A 22,742-nucleotide genomic window follows, 5' to 3' on the forward strand; every position below is an offset into this window, starting at 1 on the left:
AAGAATGGTTTTGTAGTCGAGAAGATTTCTCGAGGCGAAAATTTTATAAATGCTACAACAACTAAATTATGCAAAGTCCATAATGTCTTAGCTATGGAATTTTTTGAGATGAGACTACCACGAAAGTTACTACTACTTGTGATGGACATATTAGTGCAGTAAAAACTACAGTTAACTTATTTTTAATAATAGCATGAGATATGTGTATGTTATTACTATAAATGTTTTATGATTGTTTTTTGTTAAAAAATATTTTAAATCTTATGACTAATAATACTCCACTTACTGAACTAATCAGATATAACAAAATAGTAATAGTATTATAATTATTCTCATAAATAGTATCGAAATATTCAAGTAACAAGTGGCTCTTGAAAATTTACTAACATTGCAATTACAAACACAATTTGTGATACAATAGGCAATAAAGTTTTGGGCATAATTCTTTGCATTATTCTGAACTGTTTCATTCGACCAATGAATCGTTCCACGTGTATTCGAGCCGAAGCAATTTCTCTTGCTCTTTTAACTTAATTTTTTGTAAATTTTTTTCTTGATTTCAGTAACGGTGGCGTTAATACTGTGCATTTATACTTATTACATAAATCTTCTATGTTAAAACCACGATCTGCCAATATTAAGTCACCTTTCTCCAAATATTCAAGAAATCCACTTATCTCGGTGATACTTCTATCAGTTATGCGTCCTTCGAAACCTTCTGAAAGAAAGCAACACCCTCCAGTAGGTATGATTCCAATCAAAAACTTCACTGTGTTATAAGATTTGTAACTCGAATACGTATTTCCTTGTTGACTAAAATTTTTTGGCTTTTCCATGTTCCATTCAAAGCAATCAATAATTACTCGTACATTTTCAAATTTCTTAAAGGCTTGAGGTAAGTTTTTATTGATATCTTTAGCTGATGGAAAATTACTTAGTTGTTTGAATTTACAATACATTAGTTGTATCCAGGTTGTTGTTATTTTAGAAATATATCCCATACTGACACCAAACCGGCAATTCAAATCATACAATAAAAAGCCACATCGTAATCTCACAAGAGTTAAAAATAATTGATTTTTTAACGATAATGCTTTAAATTGTTTTATCGTTATGCGTTTATTAGTATCAGATCGTCAATGCCAGATCATCAGTGATGATTCAGTTGGCGGACCTGAGAAATTCCACAGAATATCAAAATCTTCTGGCATTAACCCTTTCGGTACGGACGTCGCGCCGTCCCTGCTGACCGAGCAGTCGCGGCAAGCGTCCGTACTTGCGGAACACCGTTCGTATGGAGCGAGCGTTAGGCGTTGGGTGACTATAGTCACCGCTCGGACAGAGCGAGCGTCGGGCGTTAGGTGACAATAGTCACCGATCGGGCCGAAAGGGTTAAGCCTGTATGAAACTTAAACCTTTTACGATCATTCATGCATAATTCATAATTAACAGTAGATGTACTTAACTTTTTCGTAAGTTTTTCAATCCCTTTTTGTGATTTTATTACAAAAATACTTTCAACTTCCATACAAGTTAGACTTTCTGCATGAGCTACAGATTCATTGATGTGCTCTTCGTAACTTAGTGGTAATTCAGTGAATTGAGGAGTTGAATAGTTATCTAATGGAATATCTTGAGTATCGTTTTGCTGAATTGGATTTGAGAACTCTGAGTTAACATCTTTCCCTTTTTTCGATTTTTGGAGCGGACTGCACAAAGAGTCGATCGTTGATGTTGAAGGACGTTTGCTTCGTGCTTTTGGGATCTATAAAAATCATAAGTTTATTACTAAGAATAATTTTTTAAACAGGTAATAGAATTATTTATTTACTCATAACTTTAGTAATAAATTTGTCAATTATTTATGACTTCGACTCTAGCAGACATTAATTAATTTTCTCCAGTAGCAAATCAGTCTATAAAATGGCTAAAATTTTAGAATAAAAAAATTTACATGTAGAAAATTACTAGATCGGTATGTGCATTTTTTATGAATAGTATTTTTAAACTTTTTTTTACTTAAGTTAAATTTTTTCATGTCTACTACGTCTATAATGATTAATATTTCAATACCAATTTTTTAACTCCAATCGCTAACATAATTAGTTTAAAAAAATTTATTATTACTTACTTTACTAATCGTTGTAGAAACAGGATCTGGATTTTCCTCAGTAGGACATTTTCCACCAATAAAATGTTGAGAGCACACATATGAATATTTATTTATTTTTTCTACTGTTAAATCCACTCTCCTCGATGCATGTATCCATTCATTACATCTAACCCTATCAATATGAGGTTTTATGAATGGTATAAAAAACACCTTTTCCTCCGGATAGCGGTTATCCAAAGTACACTTCGCAAAACTGCAATGCTTTGTTGGCATTGTAATTGTTAAAAAAAAAATTTTTTGTGTTTCATTTATATTTTTAAATCCTAAATTTATATCACGTAAATAACACTGCGTTGAATCTAAATATTTTATGTTTGTCCCTACTACTAGTGCTGCCTCTCGTGACACGTTCGCTGAACTATTCTCGGGAAAAAGGATCATTGTTTTTTATCCACTCGGATATCGCTGATGAGTAACATCAACCACCTCAGATTCTTTTTCCATGGTAGAATTGCTGATGTGTAACATTAACCACCTCACATTCTTTTCCCACGTCACCAGCCACGCGACATTCCAAAATTAATGGTTCTGAGAATTGTTTTTTACCCACTCGGTGTCGATACTTTATCATCAACGTCACATTCTTTTTGGCTTGTAACTGTAATGCGAACTCTACGATAAACTTTAAACGGGTTCAGTCAAGGCCAGAGTGCAAGGTCGACCGATAGCTGCAGTAGTATACATTCAGAGCTATGGATCTGCGGTGTTGGGTGACTGTCGCTCTAGGAATGCAAAACATAACTCGGTTCAAGTACAGCTCGGTCAAGGATGAAGAGCAAGGTTGAGTATTACGTGAGATTTGTATTGGAAAAAAAAATTCTCTCTTGAGAGCTAAGGTAGAGGTGTTATATTGATTTATGAATATTCTTCAAAGTCCAGTTTTACTGCCTACAATTTTTAGGGTACAGTTGACAATCACTTCACAACAATAGTCCAATAATTTTATTCAACAGTATCATAACCAGAATAATATATTCGCCAGGAATGCGTAACCGTTCTTAAAGATGCTTCTGCGCAGTAACACAAATCGTACACCCTCGACATCCGAAAAGTATGATGATTTTGTATCTAATTTTGAAGTAACAGAACGTTTTGTGCTGCACAGATTGCGTTGGGAATTATATGCATGTCGCATGTTGAAGACACAGCTGAAGTTTTTTACAAGGTTTGAAGCGACGTACAGCCGAAGTCCAGCAAATCGATGATTTGAACTTTGGAGACAATTTTAAGGAACCTACCTTGTTTTTTTTTTTCCTTTCACGTACATAATTTCAGCTTTGCACAGCCTGTCTTCAATGGTCCATTCAACTTCCTCAAACGATATGCTCCCACAGCTCTAAGGTGAACCATGAAAATCGCCTTTCAACCAAGAATTTTGGCTTTTCTATTTGACGTCCGCACAATCCTATTCGTGAGGTGCCTTGAAGAAAAACATTGATGGAGATGCTTCCGAGTAGATTGAAATTATAGCCAATTCTTCCAATGTGAAGTTATTGTTAAAAGGTCTACAAAAGCCTTGTATATCAACGATGAGCTCCATCTTTGAACTGTGCGAGATGGTGGAAACGGGTCAACTTTTATACCAACTTTTTCACTCCACCACTAAGCGGGTTGTATTCGACAATTCGATCGTGAAAAATCAAGCAGATCGCTGATGTTTCAGCGGAAAAGTTGGCTTTAGCTTCAAATTCAAGACGGATGTCGACAGGTCCGTACTTCAAAGATTCGTTTTGTTTTGAACAGTTGACAACGAATAAGGGGACGTCTCGAAGAGATTCACTCTTTGTCAGCAACGGCTCGGGGTTCTTGTCGTCGTAGGTAGCTTGTCAGTTTGCGTACATCTCGTACAGGAGCGCGCACAGATTACGACTCATGTTGAGGTTCAGGTTACCGTACGGATAAGATTAAGAGTTTAAAAATAGCTTGACGTCCGTGATATTGCGATGATCGAAATGACTTGCGTTCTTGCCGGTCTTGTTTTTTTGACTTGTTTGGAAACCCAAAATGACGTATCGAGGTTTTTCAAGCCGAGTGGAAGTTTTCACAGTACAAACGTGTTTCGATGTTGTCGGAAGTAAGGGATATTCGTACAATTCCCAACTGCAAAAGCTCATTGAAATAGGTGGATCTTTCTGAATGAAATTGAGTAGTTGAACTTTTTTCTGATCGGCCAGATTCAAATACGGTGTTAGCCACTCCACGGCATTTATCATGATTTTGAATTCCTCCTCTTGAGTCTGCATGATAGCATTGACGTTAGTTTTTGATCTCATCAAAATCGATTCATGTTTAACGTTGACAACGATCTTGCGGTAGTCTTCAACGAAACCCAATATCATGCTGAGCGGTATTGATGCGTCAAAATTACCCTCGGCATCGGTTGATTTTTTCTTCTCGTCGACATCAAGCCATCCAACGCTCTCCATCAGCCAAATCTGACCAGGGTGCAGGGAAACGTAACCCTTCATGAAACTTGTCAAGCCAACGTTCTTGCTTCTATCAATCTCAACTGCATTAATTTTATAGCGAAGTTCTTCACATAAATGACAGATCGCGTTGTTTACGAGCTGTGTGTTCACAGTAGCTGTACCATCAGATTTGAGGGAACGTCCATGGATATGTACTGAACTTCGGCTAGTTAATATGCTTCAATCCTGATGCTGAACGGTGATTTGAATTTCATAGCTGTTGTTGAAAGTTGACGACCCGTAAGGTTTGTAAGCGTGAATCTTGTAATGCGCAACAGATTCGTCAAAGACGACTGGTTCTCAAATGTTCTAGATTTCTTCTTCCATGGTACGTAGCAGATGATGAAACAGCAAAATCGGATTTTTAGTTGTCGGAAATTCCTCTTTCAAGAGTTGTCAGTTTTCGACCCAGAGCTATCAGAAACTTCACGTTTCGAGGTGTTGACGGTTCGAGAATCGATCGTTGACTGACTTGATCGGGGCATGCCGACTTACTGATATACCTACTCTTTGACAGTCTGTTGAATACAATTCCTATCGTTGATTGCGATGTGATATATAGTCTCACGGTAATAACATATTCACGAAAATTGAATAGGTCTCCGTCTTGATTCACCAACCGGAGCTAAACGTGATCTATGACCCTTAGGGTGATCGGAAGATAAATGACATGCGCTGGTACTTCCACGATCTTATATCCTGGTGGGACAGTCGGGAAAAACTCGTAAATAGTGTGTACTTTATGTCCATTGACCCAGGCGCCCGTTGTAATGCTGCCCTCAACTCGCTACGCGTTGACCTTGCGTATAGTTACAGGCACGTCTGATTCGTGAGTTTTATCAACCTTCAATACACGTGGTGTGAATCCCAAATGTTGAACAATGGAATCATTCAGCCTAAAGTTGATCGTGCGGTTGCATGTGATTTTGCTGCGTAACGTTTTATTTTTGGGTTTGATGTTGAGCCGGATATCTGTATTTCTTAGCACGTTTTGGAGATACTTTTCTATGTCCTCGATCTTGGAGCAGCCGGTAGGTATGGTGATCAATATATCAACTACGTCAATTTGATTGCGACCACGATCAACGTCGGGAATCCAATTGAAGGTTAGAATTCTACCAAGCCAAGAGTTTAACTTTTATTACAAGCAAGTTCGATCAGTGGGAAATATTGTGCCTGTAGAATCGAAGAAATTCCTGAAATCGTTGACGTTAATGAATCATCCATGATTGCGAGTGATATACTGACTTTGATAAATCATGCACCACGTTTATATAGCTCACCATTCAGAAATTTTAGACACAAGCGTCCGCATTCAAATGTATCATAATCCTGGTACCTTTCATGATTGTATTTAACACTACCAACGCCGAGTTATTTCATGAGGTCTGAGGGTGGTTGAAGGTTGCCGAAACTGTCAAGGTAATCCATAGTATTGTCGCGTTTTTTGTATGCAACCCAGTGTTTTCCCGGACCGTCTTTGTTGTCAAGGTTGATTACGGCTGACTCGTTTTTTCGTGGACCGTTTTTAGGAATTTCGTTTCGCATGAAAACACCGTGGAAATGGGAAACCTTCAAGATTTTCGCATATTTCAACATGTCCTTATCAGTCAACGCTCGACGTGGTAGCATCGCATCTAGTTTTTTGAAAGATGGAGACCCAGACCTGTTGTATACAGTTTCATATGGAGCCCTTTGCTCAACGCGATAGCTTCCACAGTTTTGTTGTATCGTTTGCTCTCTTCCAGTTCTCGTTTAGCAGCACTTGCACCGTTCACAGCTATTGCTTTACCTGCCGCACTACCGGTTTACGCGCCTGTAGCACTAAATTCAGCGAAAATAGAGATCTGAAACTGTGAAAAACCACTGACCTTTGAAGGTAATGGTGGAACGCGAGGTATTCGCACTTTACATTCAACCACCGCTTTTTGAACGGCGTTTTCAGCTCCCTTCAGCGCATATTCGATAGCTATTTCTGCATCGTTGCTTGGAACCATAGAACGTTTTGCAGCATTTATAATTTTTCTCAAGTTCATATTTTCAAATTTTTGAATTCCCATTCCAAATTTTTGATTTCACTTTTATTGTATTAGCTATTGCCCAAGCCATTGCATTCTCACCTAAATTAGCGTCCGGAGCGAAAATCCGTTTCCAAGCTTTCTCAGTCAACACCCTATCAGCCTCGTTTCTAACTTCAAGAGTTTCACGATTCTGCGAGTAAGCAATGTCGTGGTCCTTGCAAGCTGCGTCGAGAAGATTGATTCCTGGATCGCCCTGCGCGAGTCTCTCCGTTAACTTCGTACTAGGCCCACAGTACTAATAACCAGGTACATGCAATTTGACTGGAAGGCTGTTAATGACTTCATTTACCAAACCCTTGCCACGATGTTGGCGCCTGCTGCTGCGTTTACCTCTGCACATGATCATGTCCGTGTGTTCACCGAAAGGAAGTGCTTTGAAACGGGACATTCATAGCAAATCCGATCAATCATGTCTGAGATGCGGTTTGAGAAACAACCTATCTTGACAAACTTTCAATGCAAAATGTCAAAAGACACAAACGGCATGGTGAATTACTCTCAAACAGTATACGTGCAATATTCTGTGAACTGTCAAATATTGGTAAAACTAATGCGTTGCTCACACTCATAACCCATCCTTACGGACTGAGATTTGAGAATATCTATATCTACTCAAAAACTCTCAATCAACCGGAATACGGATTGTTGAACGAATTGTTGGACAATGTCGAGAATATGAAGTATTTCGCGTTTACCGAGCGTGAGCAAGTGATTACACCAGAAGAAGCACGGCCCAACTCAATAATCATATTTGACGATGTAGCGTGCGAGAAGCAGGACAATATCGAAGCCTACTTTTGCATTGACAGATATCACAACGTTGACTGTTTCTATCTCTGTCAAACGTACGCGCGTATTCCCAACCATTTCGTGCGCGATAACGTGAAGTTATTCATGTATTCAAACAAGACGACGTGAACCTGAGACATGTATGCAACGACCATGTGAACACCGATGTGTCTTACACAGAGTTCGAAAGTGTGTGCCCTGCACGCTGGAACGATGAGAAGTACGGGTTTCTGGTGATCGACAAAGACAGTGAGCTTAACAAAGGACGATACAGGAAGGGATTCGATTCTTTTGTTGGCCTGGAAAATAAATAAAATCTACCGTTTTTAAACGAGAGACGCGGTAGCGTTGCAGACTCAGTTGCGTCAACATGCAGAGCTCTGAAATTTCCAAGCAAAAAGATCTCCTACACCAGGTCGCTCAAGCAAGTGCTGCGATTCATCGAAAACACAGATTGCTCAAGTCGGGCAAAGAATCTCTGGCTCAGAAATCGAGCGACGTTTTCAAACCAGTAGTGACTCCGTTGCAAGAACCGGTGAATGTTACAAAAGATACTAAACCTGTAAAACAAGAGGTGAAAGAAATTCAGGAAGAATAAAACAGTCTCGGAAATGGACGATTCCTTTGCTTCGGCAGGAGATAAAACAATCATAGAAACATCTGCCGAGAAAATCAAGGATGAGCATTTTGTACTGGTGAGAGATGCAAAGAGGAAAAGTGAATTGGACAACGTGTACGGTGTACGCAACCTCCGAAACAGACTAATGATTGGTGATTCGTTGATATCTTTTGAGAGTGACTACATTCGTATTGGCGATACGCTTCACCCGAAAACAAAGGGTTTGCTGAAACTTTTGTTCAAAAAGAAGCCTGACGGTTAATCTGTGACCGCCGGAGATCGGGAAAATCTTAAAAACATAATCCTCGCACCGATACATAAAAAGTATTACTCTTCGGATGGGGGTGTTGGAAACGATAACAGTTACAAATTCAATAATGTCATTGCCGAATTGATGGATTATTCCCCATCACCTTGCCGAAGAGGTAAAGGTCTACTTCCGCAAGCTATGGTCACTCGACAAGGTTTTGAAACGGAATACGTTTTCTGGGATGATCCAAACGAGTTAGTGGAACGTCTTCGCTTATACCTGGCATCTCAGGCAGCGGGGAATCTGAGTCACAATAACAAAATAATCTCCATTATCGAAGAACTACGCGAAGCAGGAATCATTTATTAAGCAGCTCCCATCGTTTTTGCATTCATTATCGAGATGAAGATCGACGTGTTTGGACGGCATCTAGATAAAAACACGGCTGCGAGCACTCGCGGTCCTCCGGGTGTCGGATTTCAAATAACAGCGGACGAGCATTACGATATACAGAACATGAGACTATGCAATGTCACTGTCAGATCACGGCACTACCGCCGCCCTCGAGAGTACGTTTATCCCGACGAGGTCCCCGTCCCACGGCGTTCCACCCGATAGGCGGCGCTGCTGCTGCAAGATGAGGACGGGCCAGCCGGGAGAACAGTCACTCACTTGTCTCGAGCCCACGGCGGCGTTGATAGCTCTCGGGAATCCCTCTCTTTATCTCTTGAATATCAATGCCTCAGTCTTGAGGTGTCACTTCGCCCAGAGTATTCGGCTGCTTGTCTCAATTACCACAGAGAAATTGTTCATTTTGATTAAGAATGAAAGGCTGTTTATTTGATCAGAAGGGAGAGGTTGCTTATTTGATTGAGGTAGAGGACGATTAACAAAGAAAGGAATAGAAGGGGGAAAGCTATCGTGTCGACCTGTAATGTGCCGTCTCACTCACCCCGTCCCAGCGTCGTAAGCTCCGCGGACGCCGGAACAGTCGCAGATCCTGCAGAGCCGAAGAATGCTGTAACTTTAAAAATCTTGAGACGAAAATTCAACGTGCTGCAGAAACAAATCAACAACCTCAAATAAATTATCAAAGCTTTGCAGATCACCACAGAGAAAGCCTTGAACACCTGCTTTGAAAACAGGCAGAGACCTGTCGATTCGAAACGCTAAAATCATTTCTAAATTGAACACCAGACTAAGAGCGTCGGAATATGAACGAGGAAAAGCAAGCACTGGTGACGGAACTGCATAAGCCTGCACGCTGGAATTACCTGCGTCGACGTATAGACGTTCGCGGCATCGACGAGACCTGGCAGGCGGATCTTGTGAATATGATATCATACGCTGAACAAAACAAAGGCTGCAAGTACATGCTTACAGTTATTGATATCTTTCCAAAGTACGTGTAGGCTAAACCGATAAAGAGCAAGTCTGGAGATGATGTTACGAAGGCAATGGAATCTGTGCTTGTCCAAGGACGGGTACCGAAAAAATTACATATCGACAGAGGAACGGAATTTTACAACTCGAAATTTGAATCACTTATGTCACACTATGGAATTAAACTTCACTCCACGTACAGTAATTTGAAGGCTTTGATCTGCGAACGCTTCAATCGCACGCTCAAAAGTCAAATGTGGAAACGGTTCAGTATGCAAGGAAGCTACAAGTGGCTCGATATCTCATCCGATTTGGTTCCGGCTTACAACAACGCCAAACACCGAACCATAAGAACCAACTGATATCACGATTGAGAACCAAAGAATGGTATTACGTCAGGCGTACGGAGAGCTTCGAGCGAAACCTACCAAACTGGCTAAGTTCAAAACTGGTGACAAAGTTTGAATCAGCAAATTCACAAACGTCTTTGAGAAAGGTTACACTCCCAATTGGACGAGGGAGATAATCACAATAAGCCAAGTGAAAAATACTTATCCTGTGACGTACAAGCTCAAAGACTATCAAGATCTACCCATCGTTGGTGGTTTCTTCGAACAGGAGTTCCTCAAGGTTCAATATTCGGAAATCTATCTCGTGAAGAAGGTGCTCAAGAAACGCGGAAAAAAATTATACGCCAAGTGGTTAGGTTTTGACAATACACACAACAGTTGGATGGATGAATGTGATATGTAACATTGAATAACCGAGATTATTTTTCAAATGTGTGCCTTTATTTTTGCACCTGAAAGATACAATTCACACCAATGCGCAGTATAACTGCAGGTCTTGTAGCCCTACGGCAGCGTATCGGTCGTGTTTGTAAATACGATTCGCTCTCCGTCGTTTCAGCTGAGTGCTACGTTCTTCTGTTCTATGGTATAGACCTGATGCTTCTGACTATGTATCAGACTCTGATGATCGACTAAATTTTTGTGTTCTGAAGCATACTTCAAATAATCATTCAAAGTTAGATTTTTTAATAGCGATCCTTTTACACCCTCAGCTCGTTTTTTGTCCTCATCCTTCCCCATGAGTCCTAACCAATACGATTTCGTCCTCAAACCAATAAATTCTGTCATTATTTTTTCGTTACACTCGTCTTTCATCAAGCTGAGGACATTTTTGTCAACTAGTAGCATTCCGTGAACATTGTCAGGTTGATAATTGGAAGTATCGAATTTATCCAAGTCCTGTTTCATGCATCCGTAAATATCGGGGACAGTGAAGTGGTATATTAAACTATCCGTGTCGGTATGCATTAATTTAGCCTGATGTCCAAATTTCGTTTTAACATAATTATAATGGAAATCGTAGATAGAAGATTTTGAAAGATCTAAAATGGAGTAGCCTGCATACATTGGTTCGTTGAGTTCGACTCTCCTTTTACGCATTCCAACGATTATCATTTTTTTATTAAAGATTGTACAGCTGTGGAAATTTGGTTTGGCTATAGTAGCTCTAGCACCGCAACTTCCACCCCATTTCATAATCAGTCCAATATCTCTGTAATTCCGAACGTTCTCCATTGTGAGTGAGAATTTCTTCTCTGCATGCACGATGTAAGGAGACTGTAGTGTGTAGATGTTATGTTTACCCTTTTTGAATCCTTTGCTTCCGATGAGAAGCCCGTAAGACGGCAATGCCGTCTAATAAATGAGATGCTGGTGCGCAAATCAATAATCTACGAGAGAATTTTTGTTGAAATATGTAAATTTGACAAACTGGTGAATTTGAAAAATTAACGACGGAGCCAGGAATCGAACCTGGTATCTAGAGATGCTTCACCGGAGACTTACTCCACTAGACCACCTAACCGCCCTGACTCTGTTGTCGTTAATTTCTCTCATCACCAGTGAGTTCAAATTTGTTTTCCTGTGCCCTGTTCTCCATTGTCTTGCCAAAAACAGCGTTATCCATTAATTCATAAAAATTTTTCTTAAATTCATTGTTTAATTTTTTCTCTCAAATCTGTATTCAAATCTATTGATTTTTTAAACCACGCTGATTGTCTGAACTCGAGAACTCGATATATTTCAACTAATTATAAACCTCACTCCAAACATTGTTTTAAAACGCGATAATGAGTAACGTGGTTTTGCTTGGAGAGTAGCGTGGTCATCAATTTCGGTTCCTTGCCACTCGAGGTCGGAGGTATGTAGTGCTCCGGGCAAAGTGGCAAATCTTTGTGCATTTTGTACAGTTCCTCGGGATATTCCACGCCTACCTCCAATATGTAGCCAAACTAGGCTTTGTCCGAGATGGTAAAAACATCAAATCGCTCGAAATTTGAGATCCATTCAAAGGAATTGTACGGTAGAGCAGAGCTCATGGCAGCACCGTACAAGTTGTTGACGTCAAAGTACATGAGGTACGACTCCTATAGCTCTGGATTAAAAGCATCTCCCATGTGCCTATTATTCGCTTCTGCATACCGAGTAGAGCATTGGGACACACCACCTCGAATTCCTTTTTCTATGAACATAGTCATATCTACGTCGGTGAGAAGCTCGAACTCGATGTCGATACACTTCAGCATTGCGTCAAACAACAGCCCGGGTGCGGTGTAATAAGGGGAGGTTCTAGTCAAAATCGACAAAAAAAAACTCATTTTTTGTAGTGCTTTATTTTCATCCTCAAGGTCTGGAAAATATTAACAACCATGAAGACATTGGGGATCGTCAAAGGAATAAATAGTAAAAACTTTGCTGCGAAGACGGACGATAAACGCATCACATTAGCGGAGGCGAATCTATCAGTGCTGGCGAAAAAGGCCAGAATTGACAAAATCAGCACCAAAGTTCAGCAAATCATGCTTTTTGAAGATGAGGAAGGAATCCCGTATGGTGCAGGAATAGCTGTTTAGATGTAAGTGTCAAAAAAAAAACATCACATACGATTTTTTCTTCGTCAAACTTTAAACGCGTTTTTCTCGAAACGACTCTTTTTTGCGCGCGGAGTGCAATTCTGCTTCAACGACTACACCGATTTCGACGTTTGGCGGCTCAAATCAAAGCTTATTAAATTTAGGGGGCCTTCAGGAAGCGTTTTTTGTCGAACAAAAATGTTTAGTATTGTTTTTTTAAACGTTAAAACAAATAAAAAGAGGCAAAAAGGGTGTTTTTTTTTTCAAAGGGTCCCCATTTTTTCTAAAAAGGGTTTTTTAAAAATTGGAGTTTCATGAGGCCCCCCAAATTTCATCTACTTCAAGATTTTTTTTGATTTTTTCGTTTCAGATCACTTGGCAAGGTTGTAGAGTGCCCCGCGCACACTGTCCACCGCCGCGCACGACCGTCGTCAGTAAGGGCTGGAGCTGCCATTTTGTATTATTTTTACTTGAAAAAATTTTGTAAACTTTTCGAAATATAGACAAATAAATGCCACAAAAGTTTTTTGAAAAAAATACGTATATACTCTCAAAAAAAAAAAATCATGAAATTACGCACATTTTCGGGCCTCTGGACGAGAACCTCCCCATAATGTAACGGGTCCAGGTTGTACGTTGCCCAACAACTCTGCCGCAAGTTTTCAAAAACGTTCGCCAATATAAAAACGTCAGTCCGCAAACATTAGTCTCAGTACTCTCCCAACGTTTCAATCGTAAAAGCGTGCCGAACTTTGCATGCGTGCCCGTAATTTTCATCCAAAATATCTTGGTTGTTCAATTTTTAATAAAATTTTTCATTGGTCGGTAACTAAACGTCCTTAAGCTTCTACAACCATCCATGTACTCATACGGGAAAATACCTTTCCTATTCAATAACTCAAGTTTGTCGGAGCTAGTGAAAAACTTACGTATGATTGTCTGTTGGTTATCATTCAAATACGTTGCCAATTTTTCGAGGCTGCTGAGCATAAAACCATACGAATCTATATATCTAAACTGTAGGTCCGTTGCTTCAACAAATTTTATAAACGAAAGATACTTTTTTTTATTAACCGGTAGAAGCTGAATAGTATCCTTAAAAGTTGTCGCTAATACTTTAATCAGAAAATGCGAATCTTAACCTGACAGATTATGGAATATCACCGGGATAGTATGTGAGTTCCTACAATTTAGATCACAGCCTCGATGAGCAGCACCACGGTACTTTCCAGAGTAATGACTGTGATCACGATGCTTGACGTCTTCGAGCGTGAACGGTTTCTCGCAAATGTGACACACCGTTGATAAATTAAATTCGTTAAGCTGATTGCAATTAAGCGGTTGGATGGCTACAACAGTTTTGAAATATGCACGTAACGAATGTGCCAATTTCTCCAACTCATTCACAAACTATTGGATGCAAGTCTCTTCACGGTTTATTTTGAACATTGAGATGGAATTGACGAAGGCGCAATGGAAGTAATACGCTACGCTGTACGGAACATAGTTCTGGTGAATTGTTCTGTCTTTTTACAGTTGAATATAAGTAGGTTGCAGCAAACATTTAAGATCCGCATGAATGCAGAACAGAACGGTTTCTTTGTGCTTAAAATTTTTGAATATCAGTAAACTTTCCCCCTCTGTGTGTAATTCAACTTTGGTCTCGTTCAAACTCATGCAATAAACTTTGTGCTTTTTTTAACATCTTTCAGATTAAAAATGAGACAAACATGTATCACATAACCAAGTACGACCATTACAGTTAGAAATTGGAGAACTTGTTAATCGAGACCGATTTCGAATACAAGTGAAATCAAAGATTCTTTTTTTCTCATAATTTTCCATATTAACGTCATCGTCAGTGATTCCAGTTTCTATCGCCAAAGGATGAATTACAGGTTTATCAGACTCATTCTGACTCAGGTGAATCAGTACTATTTCACTTTTTTCCCGATCACCTTGGTCTATACCGTGAACGTTGATGGAAAGTCCATTAGGTATCTCAAATTTTGAAATAGTGTTTTTGTCTAGAGACATAGGAAATGTTATACCATCATACCGTAGCACTGAGCTGAAATGCGGGTATGAGCTGGTCGCGTTGGGATTGTTGTTGTCCGCTGGGAACAGAGCTGTGCTGACCGACCAAAGAAAGCAGTAAGAGTCGTTGTTTCTGATGTTTACCACAGCCTTCTTATTACTGATATGCTTAGGTAACGGGGTGTGGGTATACAGACCACCTCGTAGTGGTGTATACTTGTTAATGTTGACGGCAAGATTTATAATCTCAAGTAACAACCGGCCTGAATCCTTTTCCTGGAAATCTTCCACTTTTTTCAACAAATGCCCTGTCGCTTTTTCGATGAACCATTCGTTAATATCCGTTGTCTGGAGAATGATTTCATTCCTCGTATCAACAAATTTGATCTCTTCCACCGTGTGATCATCCTTTTCAACTTTACATTTACGAGCCAGGATAACGTTGGCTTTCAAGCTCCCGTTTTTCTTCAAAGCGTTTTTTAGTCTTGTCACGGCTCATACCTTTGCGTCTTCTATAAATCTCTCTACATCTTCATGCTTCAAATTGACGATGGATATAGTTCGAATTCTCCCCGTGAAGCTGATTCCAAAACTTCACAGTGAACTCGATCGCTTCTTCTTTCTTTCTGCGTACCTCCACTCGTTTTCTGAAGACGTTTGAAATTTTCCGTGAGCGCTTTTAAGAGTCCGATCGTTGTGATAATTCTGATATTTTCTCCAATCGATGAAGCCTTTCACAAAATTTTGTTGAGAAGCCAAATATTTTGACTTCCGCATTTTATCCATTTTTGAATTTCTGCTGTTTATGATGATTTGCCTAAGATTTTGTACGCCGTTTCCATAATATCCATCAATCTCAAACACTTCGTGAATTCCATCCTTAGCTTTTTCCTCACGTATACTTGATGAGTTGATACTGAATTATCATTTGCAGTGATGAACGTCCTTTTTATACGGCAGCTATACATATGTTTGGGTATGCGCGTGAAGCTGTCAGTGTTCGTGGAGCGGTACGCACTAGAATAGTTACATTATATAAAATAAATAAAGACTTATCAAATGAAATCCTAACTGTGTCTCAACCTTGCACTCTATCCTTGACTGAGTCCGCTGAAACCTCACCATAGAGTTCACGCTACAGTTACGAGGTTCAAACGCAGCCTAAAAACCTTCGTCGTAGCTTATTAGTGTTCAGAATAGCACTTTCTTAGATTGTGAAACTCAATTTGAATTACTATCACAAAAATTTTTAGGGTTGAAGGTGAATAGGATGGCTTAGCGCTGAGTGACAAATACATATAATTTTTGATATTTTTTGTTCAATATTGAACGTCCTACTATTGAGTGGTATAAAATATGTGAATATGATACTCAGATTACACATAAACAAATTCGAGTTGATTATATGGCCCACCCAGATAGCGTGGACTCAACCGAATGTCGTTAGTTGCGGTCTGTCACCATCATCTGGAATATATCATCATCTTCTTGGAGAACTCTTATCTTAAACTTAACTCTTAAACTAGTCCTCCAATCCAAAACGATTTCATTACCAAATTTCGTTTAAACCCGACGAACACCGCTGACCCTGTATTCGAAGTAGGCTTCAAGGTTCGAAACTTTTTTCAACGGCAGAAACGTCTCCAGCCGCGCGATTTCGTTCAGTTTTGAGAAGTCTATGATCGTCAGTGTTAATTCGTGTTTGCTCAAAATATTTTGTAAGTTGATTCAGTTGAGTTTTTAATTTGCAATAGTGTAACGTACAGCTGATCAAGATCGCCCGTAACATACACAAAAGCACAACAACAACTATAACAGACAGCTGATTGAGACCGCCATCGACATCAGCAGTTCCCATAACGTACAAAAAATCACAACAACCACGGATGATGACCGACGCCTCGTTGACCTGACTCGAAGGTCGTGGATGGGGAGGAGACGACGGGAATGTAGCGGGACGAGAACTCGGAAACGAGTATAAATAGGAGAACCGCAGGGAGCATCGCCAGCAGTTGACCGGCACAGCGCCTAACTGACGCACTGTTCACGGATAGATTTTGTAGAAGAGCAGTTATCCGGCACGGCGCCTAACTGACTCACAGTACAGGGTAGATTTTGTATAGAAAGGGCAGTTGTCCGGCAAAGCGCTGAACTTTCGCACTCAGGTTTTTGATAACAAAGTGTTCTTCGTCCGGAGGGCTTTGTCGGATTGAGCTTCAATAGATTGTGATAAGGGATTTCAAGCAAAGCGCTTAATTTCTATTTAAAGTCATATAAGTGGATGGAATCCACGATAGCACGGGATGTCCAGAGCAACAGGGAATATTCCATAAGAGCCATTAGATTAGAAAATTTGACCCGTGAGAATAACCAGGAGCAGAACCGATAAATTCTAGCAATATTGTTTTTTTTTATATTATTCAATAATTTTAGGTGAATTCATAGATTTGAGATTGTTTGGCCTCTACCGTTGGCAGGCGAGCACGACGTGAAGACTTTGACCTTCGGTCGGTAAGACTGGCGGTAAGGCAGCATGATTTTGACCTTCGATCGATGAGAATCGTCGGTGAAGCAGTGCGATTATCACCGTCGACCGATACAATTGTCGGTAAGGTTGCACGTTTTTGACCTCAAGTCGGTACGGCAGACTGTGACGTCATCGCGGAGAAGGGTTTAAATCCGGAGAGGATATCGGTGAATTTTGGTAAGAGGAATCTGTAAGAAGAATTCTCCTTGAATTGCTACTTACATATATATATATTTATATATATGTACATATTTATATATATATATATATATAAATATATTGGTCGCGTCCCCTGAAGAAGGGGTACGGTAAATCGTGCGATTTGATTGGATTACCGGTATGTGGTGGGGTTATCGAGTGGGTAGTGAGATTTGGGCTTGTCACCACCAAGCACAATATTTGGGGGCACGCGCCGAACTCTCGGTGTCGGTACGCCAGCCAGTCGTTACATTATTACACCGCGCCCGGTCTGCCGTTTGATGCGATGTTAAAGTGTACCGACATCGAGCTTGAGTTTCTCACCGACATGAATATGGTTATGTTTATCGAAAAAGGTATTTGTGGTGGTGTGTCACAGTGCTCTAACAGATACGCAAAGGCTGACAACAGGTACATGGGGGAGGCATTCGATCCTGAGGTCGAAGAATCTTATCTCATGTACTTTGACGTTGAGCTTTGCTCTGCCATACAGTTCCTTCGAATGGGTATCAGACTTCAGATAATGCGACGTTCTTACCATCACGGACGATGCGGAGTTTGGTTACACACTGGAGGTGGATTTGGAATATCCTGAGGAACTACTTGAAATTCATAAGGATTTACCACTGTGTCTGGAGCACTATAAACCTCCGATCTCGAATAGTAAGCAACCGAAATTGACGCCCACAATACTTTTCAGGAAAAAATACGTCGTTCACTGTAGCGCTTTGAAACAATGCTCACAATTAGGCTTAAAATTACTCAAAATTCACAGAGTTCTCAAATTGAGACAGACCCGGTGGATCAAAAAATAATAGATTTGAATACCGATTTGCGCAAAAAATCTCACAACGAATTCGAGAAAAATTTTTATATACTGATGAACAACGCAGTTTTTGGCTAAACAATGGAAAATGTTAGGAAGTATGGAGATGTCAGGCTGACCACGAAATGGGATGGAAGATACGGTGCTAGAGCTACTATAGCCAGACTCAATTTTCACAGCTGCACCGTTTTCGACAAAGATATAATTATCGTCGAAATGAGTAAGACGGAAGTCAAGTTGAATAAACCGCTGAATGCAGGTTTCTCCATCATGGATCTGGCTAAAACATATATCTACGATTTTCATTATGATTATATTAAACAGAAATTTGGCAACCAAGCAGAATTAATGTACACGGATACCGACAGTTTGATTTACAATTTTACCGTCCCCGACATATACGAACATATAAAGGAGGACTTGCATAAATTTGATACGCTGATTATCCGCTTGGCAACGTTTATGGATTGCCTCTAGGGAACATAAAAGTTCTCGGTTTGATGAAAGATGAAAATAACGAAAAAATAATGCTAGAATTTCTAGGATGATGAGCTAAATTGTACGCATTCCGAGTCTTGAAAGATGAGAAAGACTGTAAACGTGCCAAAGGTGTCAAGTGATCAGCGTTGAGAGAAATGACTTTCAACAATTATTTGAAATTTGTTTTGGACCGTGAAAATTTGTCTACAAATCAGCATTTGATATTAAGTTGAAAGCACGAGGTATACACCGTAGAACAGCAGAAAGTGGCGCTGAGCTGGAATGACGACAAGCGGATCGTGTTTCGAAACATAACCGACATGCTTCCGTGGGGCTACAGGCCTGCACCTTAGCTTTGTAATTTATAACTGTACCATGATGTATGAAATATTATTATGTAGGATAGTGAATAAGAACGCTCCGGAATATATAAATTTGTAAAAAGATGCATATGTCTGTCGATTGTCTAAAAAATAAAGATGCATAATTGTTATGCGTCGGGTATAGAATCAAGAGACACATACGCATTTTACAAAAAAATTCATTTATTCAAATGTTACATGTCCGATTCGTTTATCCAACTATTGTGTGTATTGTCAAAACCTAACCATTTGACGTATATTTTTTTTCTACGCTTCTTGAGCACCTTCTCCACCAGATAGATATCCAGATGTTCAACCTTGAGGAGCTCTTGTTCTTAGAAACCACCACCGATGGGTTGATCCCGGTGGTCTTTGAGCTTGTACGTCACAGGATGAGTATTTTCCACTCGACTTATCGTAAATATTTCAGTCGTCCAATTGTGAGTGTAACTTTTCTCGGAGACATTTTTGAATTTGCTGATTCGAACTTTGTCACCGGATTTGAATTTTGCCGATATGGGAGGTATCGCTTGAAGCCCTCCGTACGCCTGACGTAATAACAGCCTCTTTTTTGCAACGGTGACATCCGACGGTTTCATTCTTATGGTTCGGTGTTTGGCGTTGTTGTAAGCCAAAACCAAATCAGATAAGATATCGAGCCACTTGTGACTTCCTTGCATGTTGAACCTTGTCCACATTTTACCTTTCAGCGTCCGATTAAAACGTTCACAGATCGAAGCCTTTAAATTACTGTACGTGGAGTAAGGTTTGATTCCGTAGCGTGTCATAAGCGATTCAAATTTCAAGTTGTGAAATTCCGTTCCGCTATCGACGTGTAAATTTTTCGGCACCCGTCCTTGAACAAAAACAGATTCCATTGCCTTCGTAACATCATCTCCAGACTTGCTCTTTATCGGTATAGCCCACGCATACTTTGAAAAGATATCAATGACTGTGAGCATGTATTTATAGCCTTTGTTTTGTCCTGCGTATGACGTCATATCAACAAGATCCGCCTGCCAGGTCTTGTCGATGCCGCGCACGTCTACACGTTGACGCGGGTAATTCCGGCGTGCAGACTTGTGCAGTTCTGTCACCAGTGTTTGCTTTTCCTCGTTCATATTCCAACGCTCTTATTCAGGTGTCCAATTGAGAAATGTTACCAGCGTTTTGAATCGGCAGACCTCTGCCTGTTTGAAAGTCTGTGTAAAAGGTATCCAAGGCTTTCTCCGTGGTGAGCTCTAAAGCTTTGATCATTTGATCGAGGTTGTCGATTTATTTCTGTAGCACGTTGAATTTTCGTCTCAAGATTTTTAACGTTACAGCATTGTTCGGCTCTGCGGAATCTGCGACGTTGCACAGTCTCTTGTTCCATATATCGTAATGCCCAATCGCTGTTATTTGGAATCCGACACCCGGAGGACCGCGAGTGCTCGCTGCCGTGTTTTCATCCAGATGCCGTCAAAACACGTCAATGCTTATCTCGGTAATGAATGCAAAAACGATGGGAACTGCCTAATAAATGATTCCTGCTTCGCGTGGCTCTTTGATAATGGAGATTATTTCGTTATTGTGACTCGATTTTACGCTGCCTGAGATGCCAGGAGTAAACAAAGACGCTCCACTAACTCGTTTGGATCATCCTGAAAAACGTATTCCGTTTCGACACCTTGTCGAGTGATCATAGCTTGCGGAAGTAGACCTTCACTCCTTCGGCGAGGTGATGGGGAATAATCCATTAATTCGACAATGACATTTTGAAATTTGTAACTGTTATCGTTTCGAACAGCCCCATCAGATGAGTAATACTTTTTATGTGCGTTCGTTGCGAGGATTATGTTTTTAAAATTTTTCCGATCTCCGGCACTCACAGAAGAACCGTCGGGCTTCTTTTTGAACAAAAGTTCCAGCAAACCCTTCATTTTCGGGTAAAGCGTATCGCCAATACGAATGTAGTCACTCTCAAAAGATATCAACGAACCACCAATCATCAGTCCGTCAGAGAGGTTGCATACACCGTACACGTTGTCCAATTCACCTTTTGTCTTCGCATCTCTCATCAGTGCAAAATACTCATCCTCGATTTTCTCGACCGGTGTTTCTACGTTTGTGTCATCTCCTGCCGAAGCAAAGGAATCGTCCATTTCCGAGACAGTTCCATTTTCGTTTCATTTCTCATCTGCTTTATTTCATCTTCAATTTCTTCCACCTTTTGTTTCACAGGATCAAAATTTTTCGTACCATTCACCAGTTCTTGCAGCGGAGTCACTACTGGTTTGAAAACGTCACTTAATTTCAGAGTCGTAGATTACTTGCTCGACTTGAGCAATCTGTGTTTTCGTCGAATCGCAGCACTTACTTGAGCGATCTGATGTAGGACATCTTTTTGCTTGGAAATTTCAGAGCTTTGCATTTTGACGCGACTAAGTCTGCACGCTACTGCGTCTCTCGCTCGAAAACGTTATATTTCATCTCTACTCCAGGCTAACAAAAGAATCGAATCCCCTCCTGTATCGTCCTCCGTTGAGCTCACTGTCTCTGTCGATCACCAGAAACCCGAACTTCTCACCGTTCCTGCATGCAGAGCACACACTTTTGAACTCTGTGTAAGACATGTCGGTGTTGACATGGTCGTTGTATACGTGTGTGAGGTTCATATCGTCTTGTTTGGATAACACGAGTAAGTTCACGTTGTCGCGCACGAGATGTTTGGGAATACGCGCGTACGTCTGACAAAGATAGAAACAGTCAACGTCGTGATGTCTACCCATGCAAAAGTGAGCTCGCATATTGTCCTGCTTCTCGCACGCTACATCGTCAAATATCATTATTGAGTTGGGCCGTGCTTCTCCCAGTGTAATCACGTGCTCACGCTCGGTAAACGCAAAATACTCCGTATTCTCAACATAGTCCAACAATTGCTTCAACAATTGGTATTTAGGTTGGTTGAGAGATTTCGAGTAGATGTCGATATTTTCAAATCTGAGTCCGTTGGGATGGGTTGAAAGTGTGAGCAACGCATTAGTTTCACCACAATTCGACGGTCCACAGAATATTGCACGTACACTATTCGGGAGAAATTCACAATGCCGTTCGTGCTATTTGGCATTTTGCTCCTAAAGTTTGTCAAAATTCATTACGGGAAGCTTAGTAGGTTGTTTCTCGAACCGCATCTCGGAAATGACTGATCGGATTTGCTATTAATATCTCGTTTTAAAGCACTTTTCTTCAGTTAACGCACGAACATGATTGCGTACAGCGGTGAACGAAGCAGTAGGCGGCAACACCGTGGCAAGGGTCCGGTGAATAAAATCATCAACAGCCTTCCAGTCGAATTGCATGTACTTTGTTATCAGTAGTGTGGGCCTGGTACAAAATTGACGATGAGACTTGCGCGGGGTGATCCGGGAATCAATATTCTTGACGCAGCTTGCAAGGACCACGACATTGCTTACTCGCAGAATCCTCGAAATCTTGAAGTTAAAATCGAGGCTAACAGGGTGTTGGCTGAAAGAACTTGGAGATCGGTTCTCGCAAGTCACGTGAATTTAAGTGAGAAGGCAGCCGCTTGGGCAACAGCTAATGCAATGAAAGTAAAATCAAAACTCGAAATGGGATATCGAAAA

The 22,742-nt window shown here is 40.4% G+C and overlaps 1 protein-coding gene across 1 annotated transcript; it reads right to left on the reverse strand.

The window, feature by feature from the left end:
- Nucleotides 1-10,668: 10,668 nt before the first annotated feature.
- On the reverse strand, nucleotides 10,669-11,349 carry LOC138191291 (uncharacterized). The gene has a single exon (XM_069137933.1). The coding sequence runs from the start codon at nucleotides 11,347-11,349 to the stop codon at nucleotides 10,669-10,671; it is 681 nt and encodes a 226-aa protein (XP_068994034.1).
- Between the last annotated feature and the right edge of the window lie 11,393 nt (nucleotides 11,350-22,742).

This window comes from Neodiprion pinetum, chromosome 7 (genome assembly GCF_021155775.2).
Source record: "Neodiprion pinetum isolate iyNeoPine1 chromosome 7, iyNeoPine1.2, whole genome shotgun sequence".
NCBI classification, from domain to species: Eukaryota; Metazoa; Arthropoda; class Insecta; order Hymenoptera; family Diprionidae; genus Neodiprion; species Neodiprion pinetum.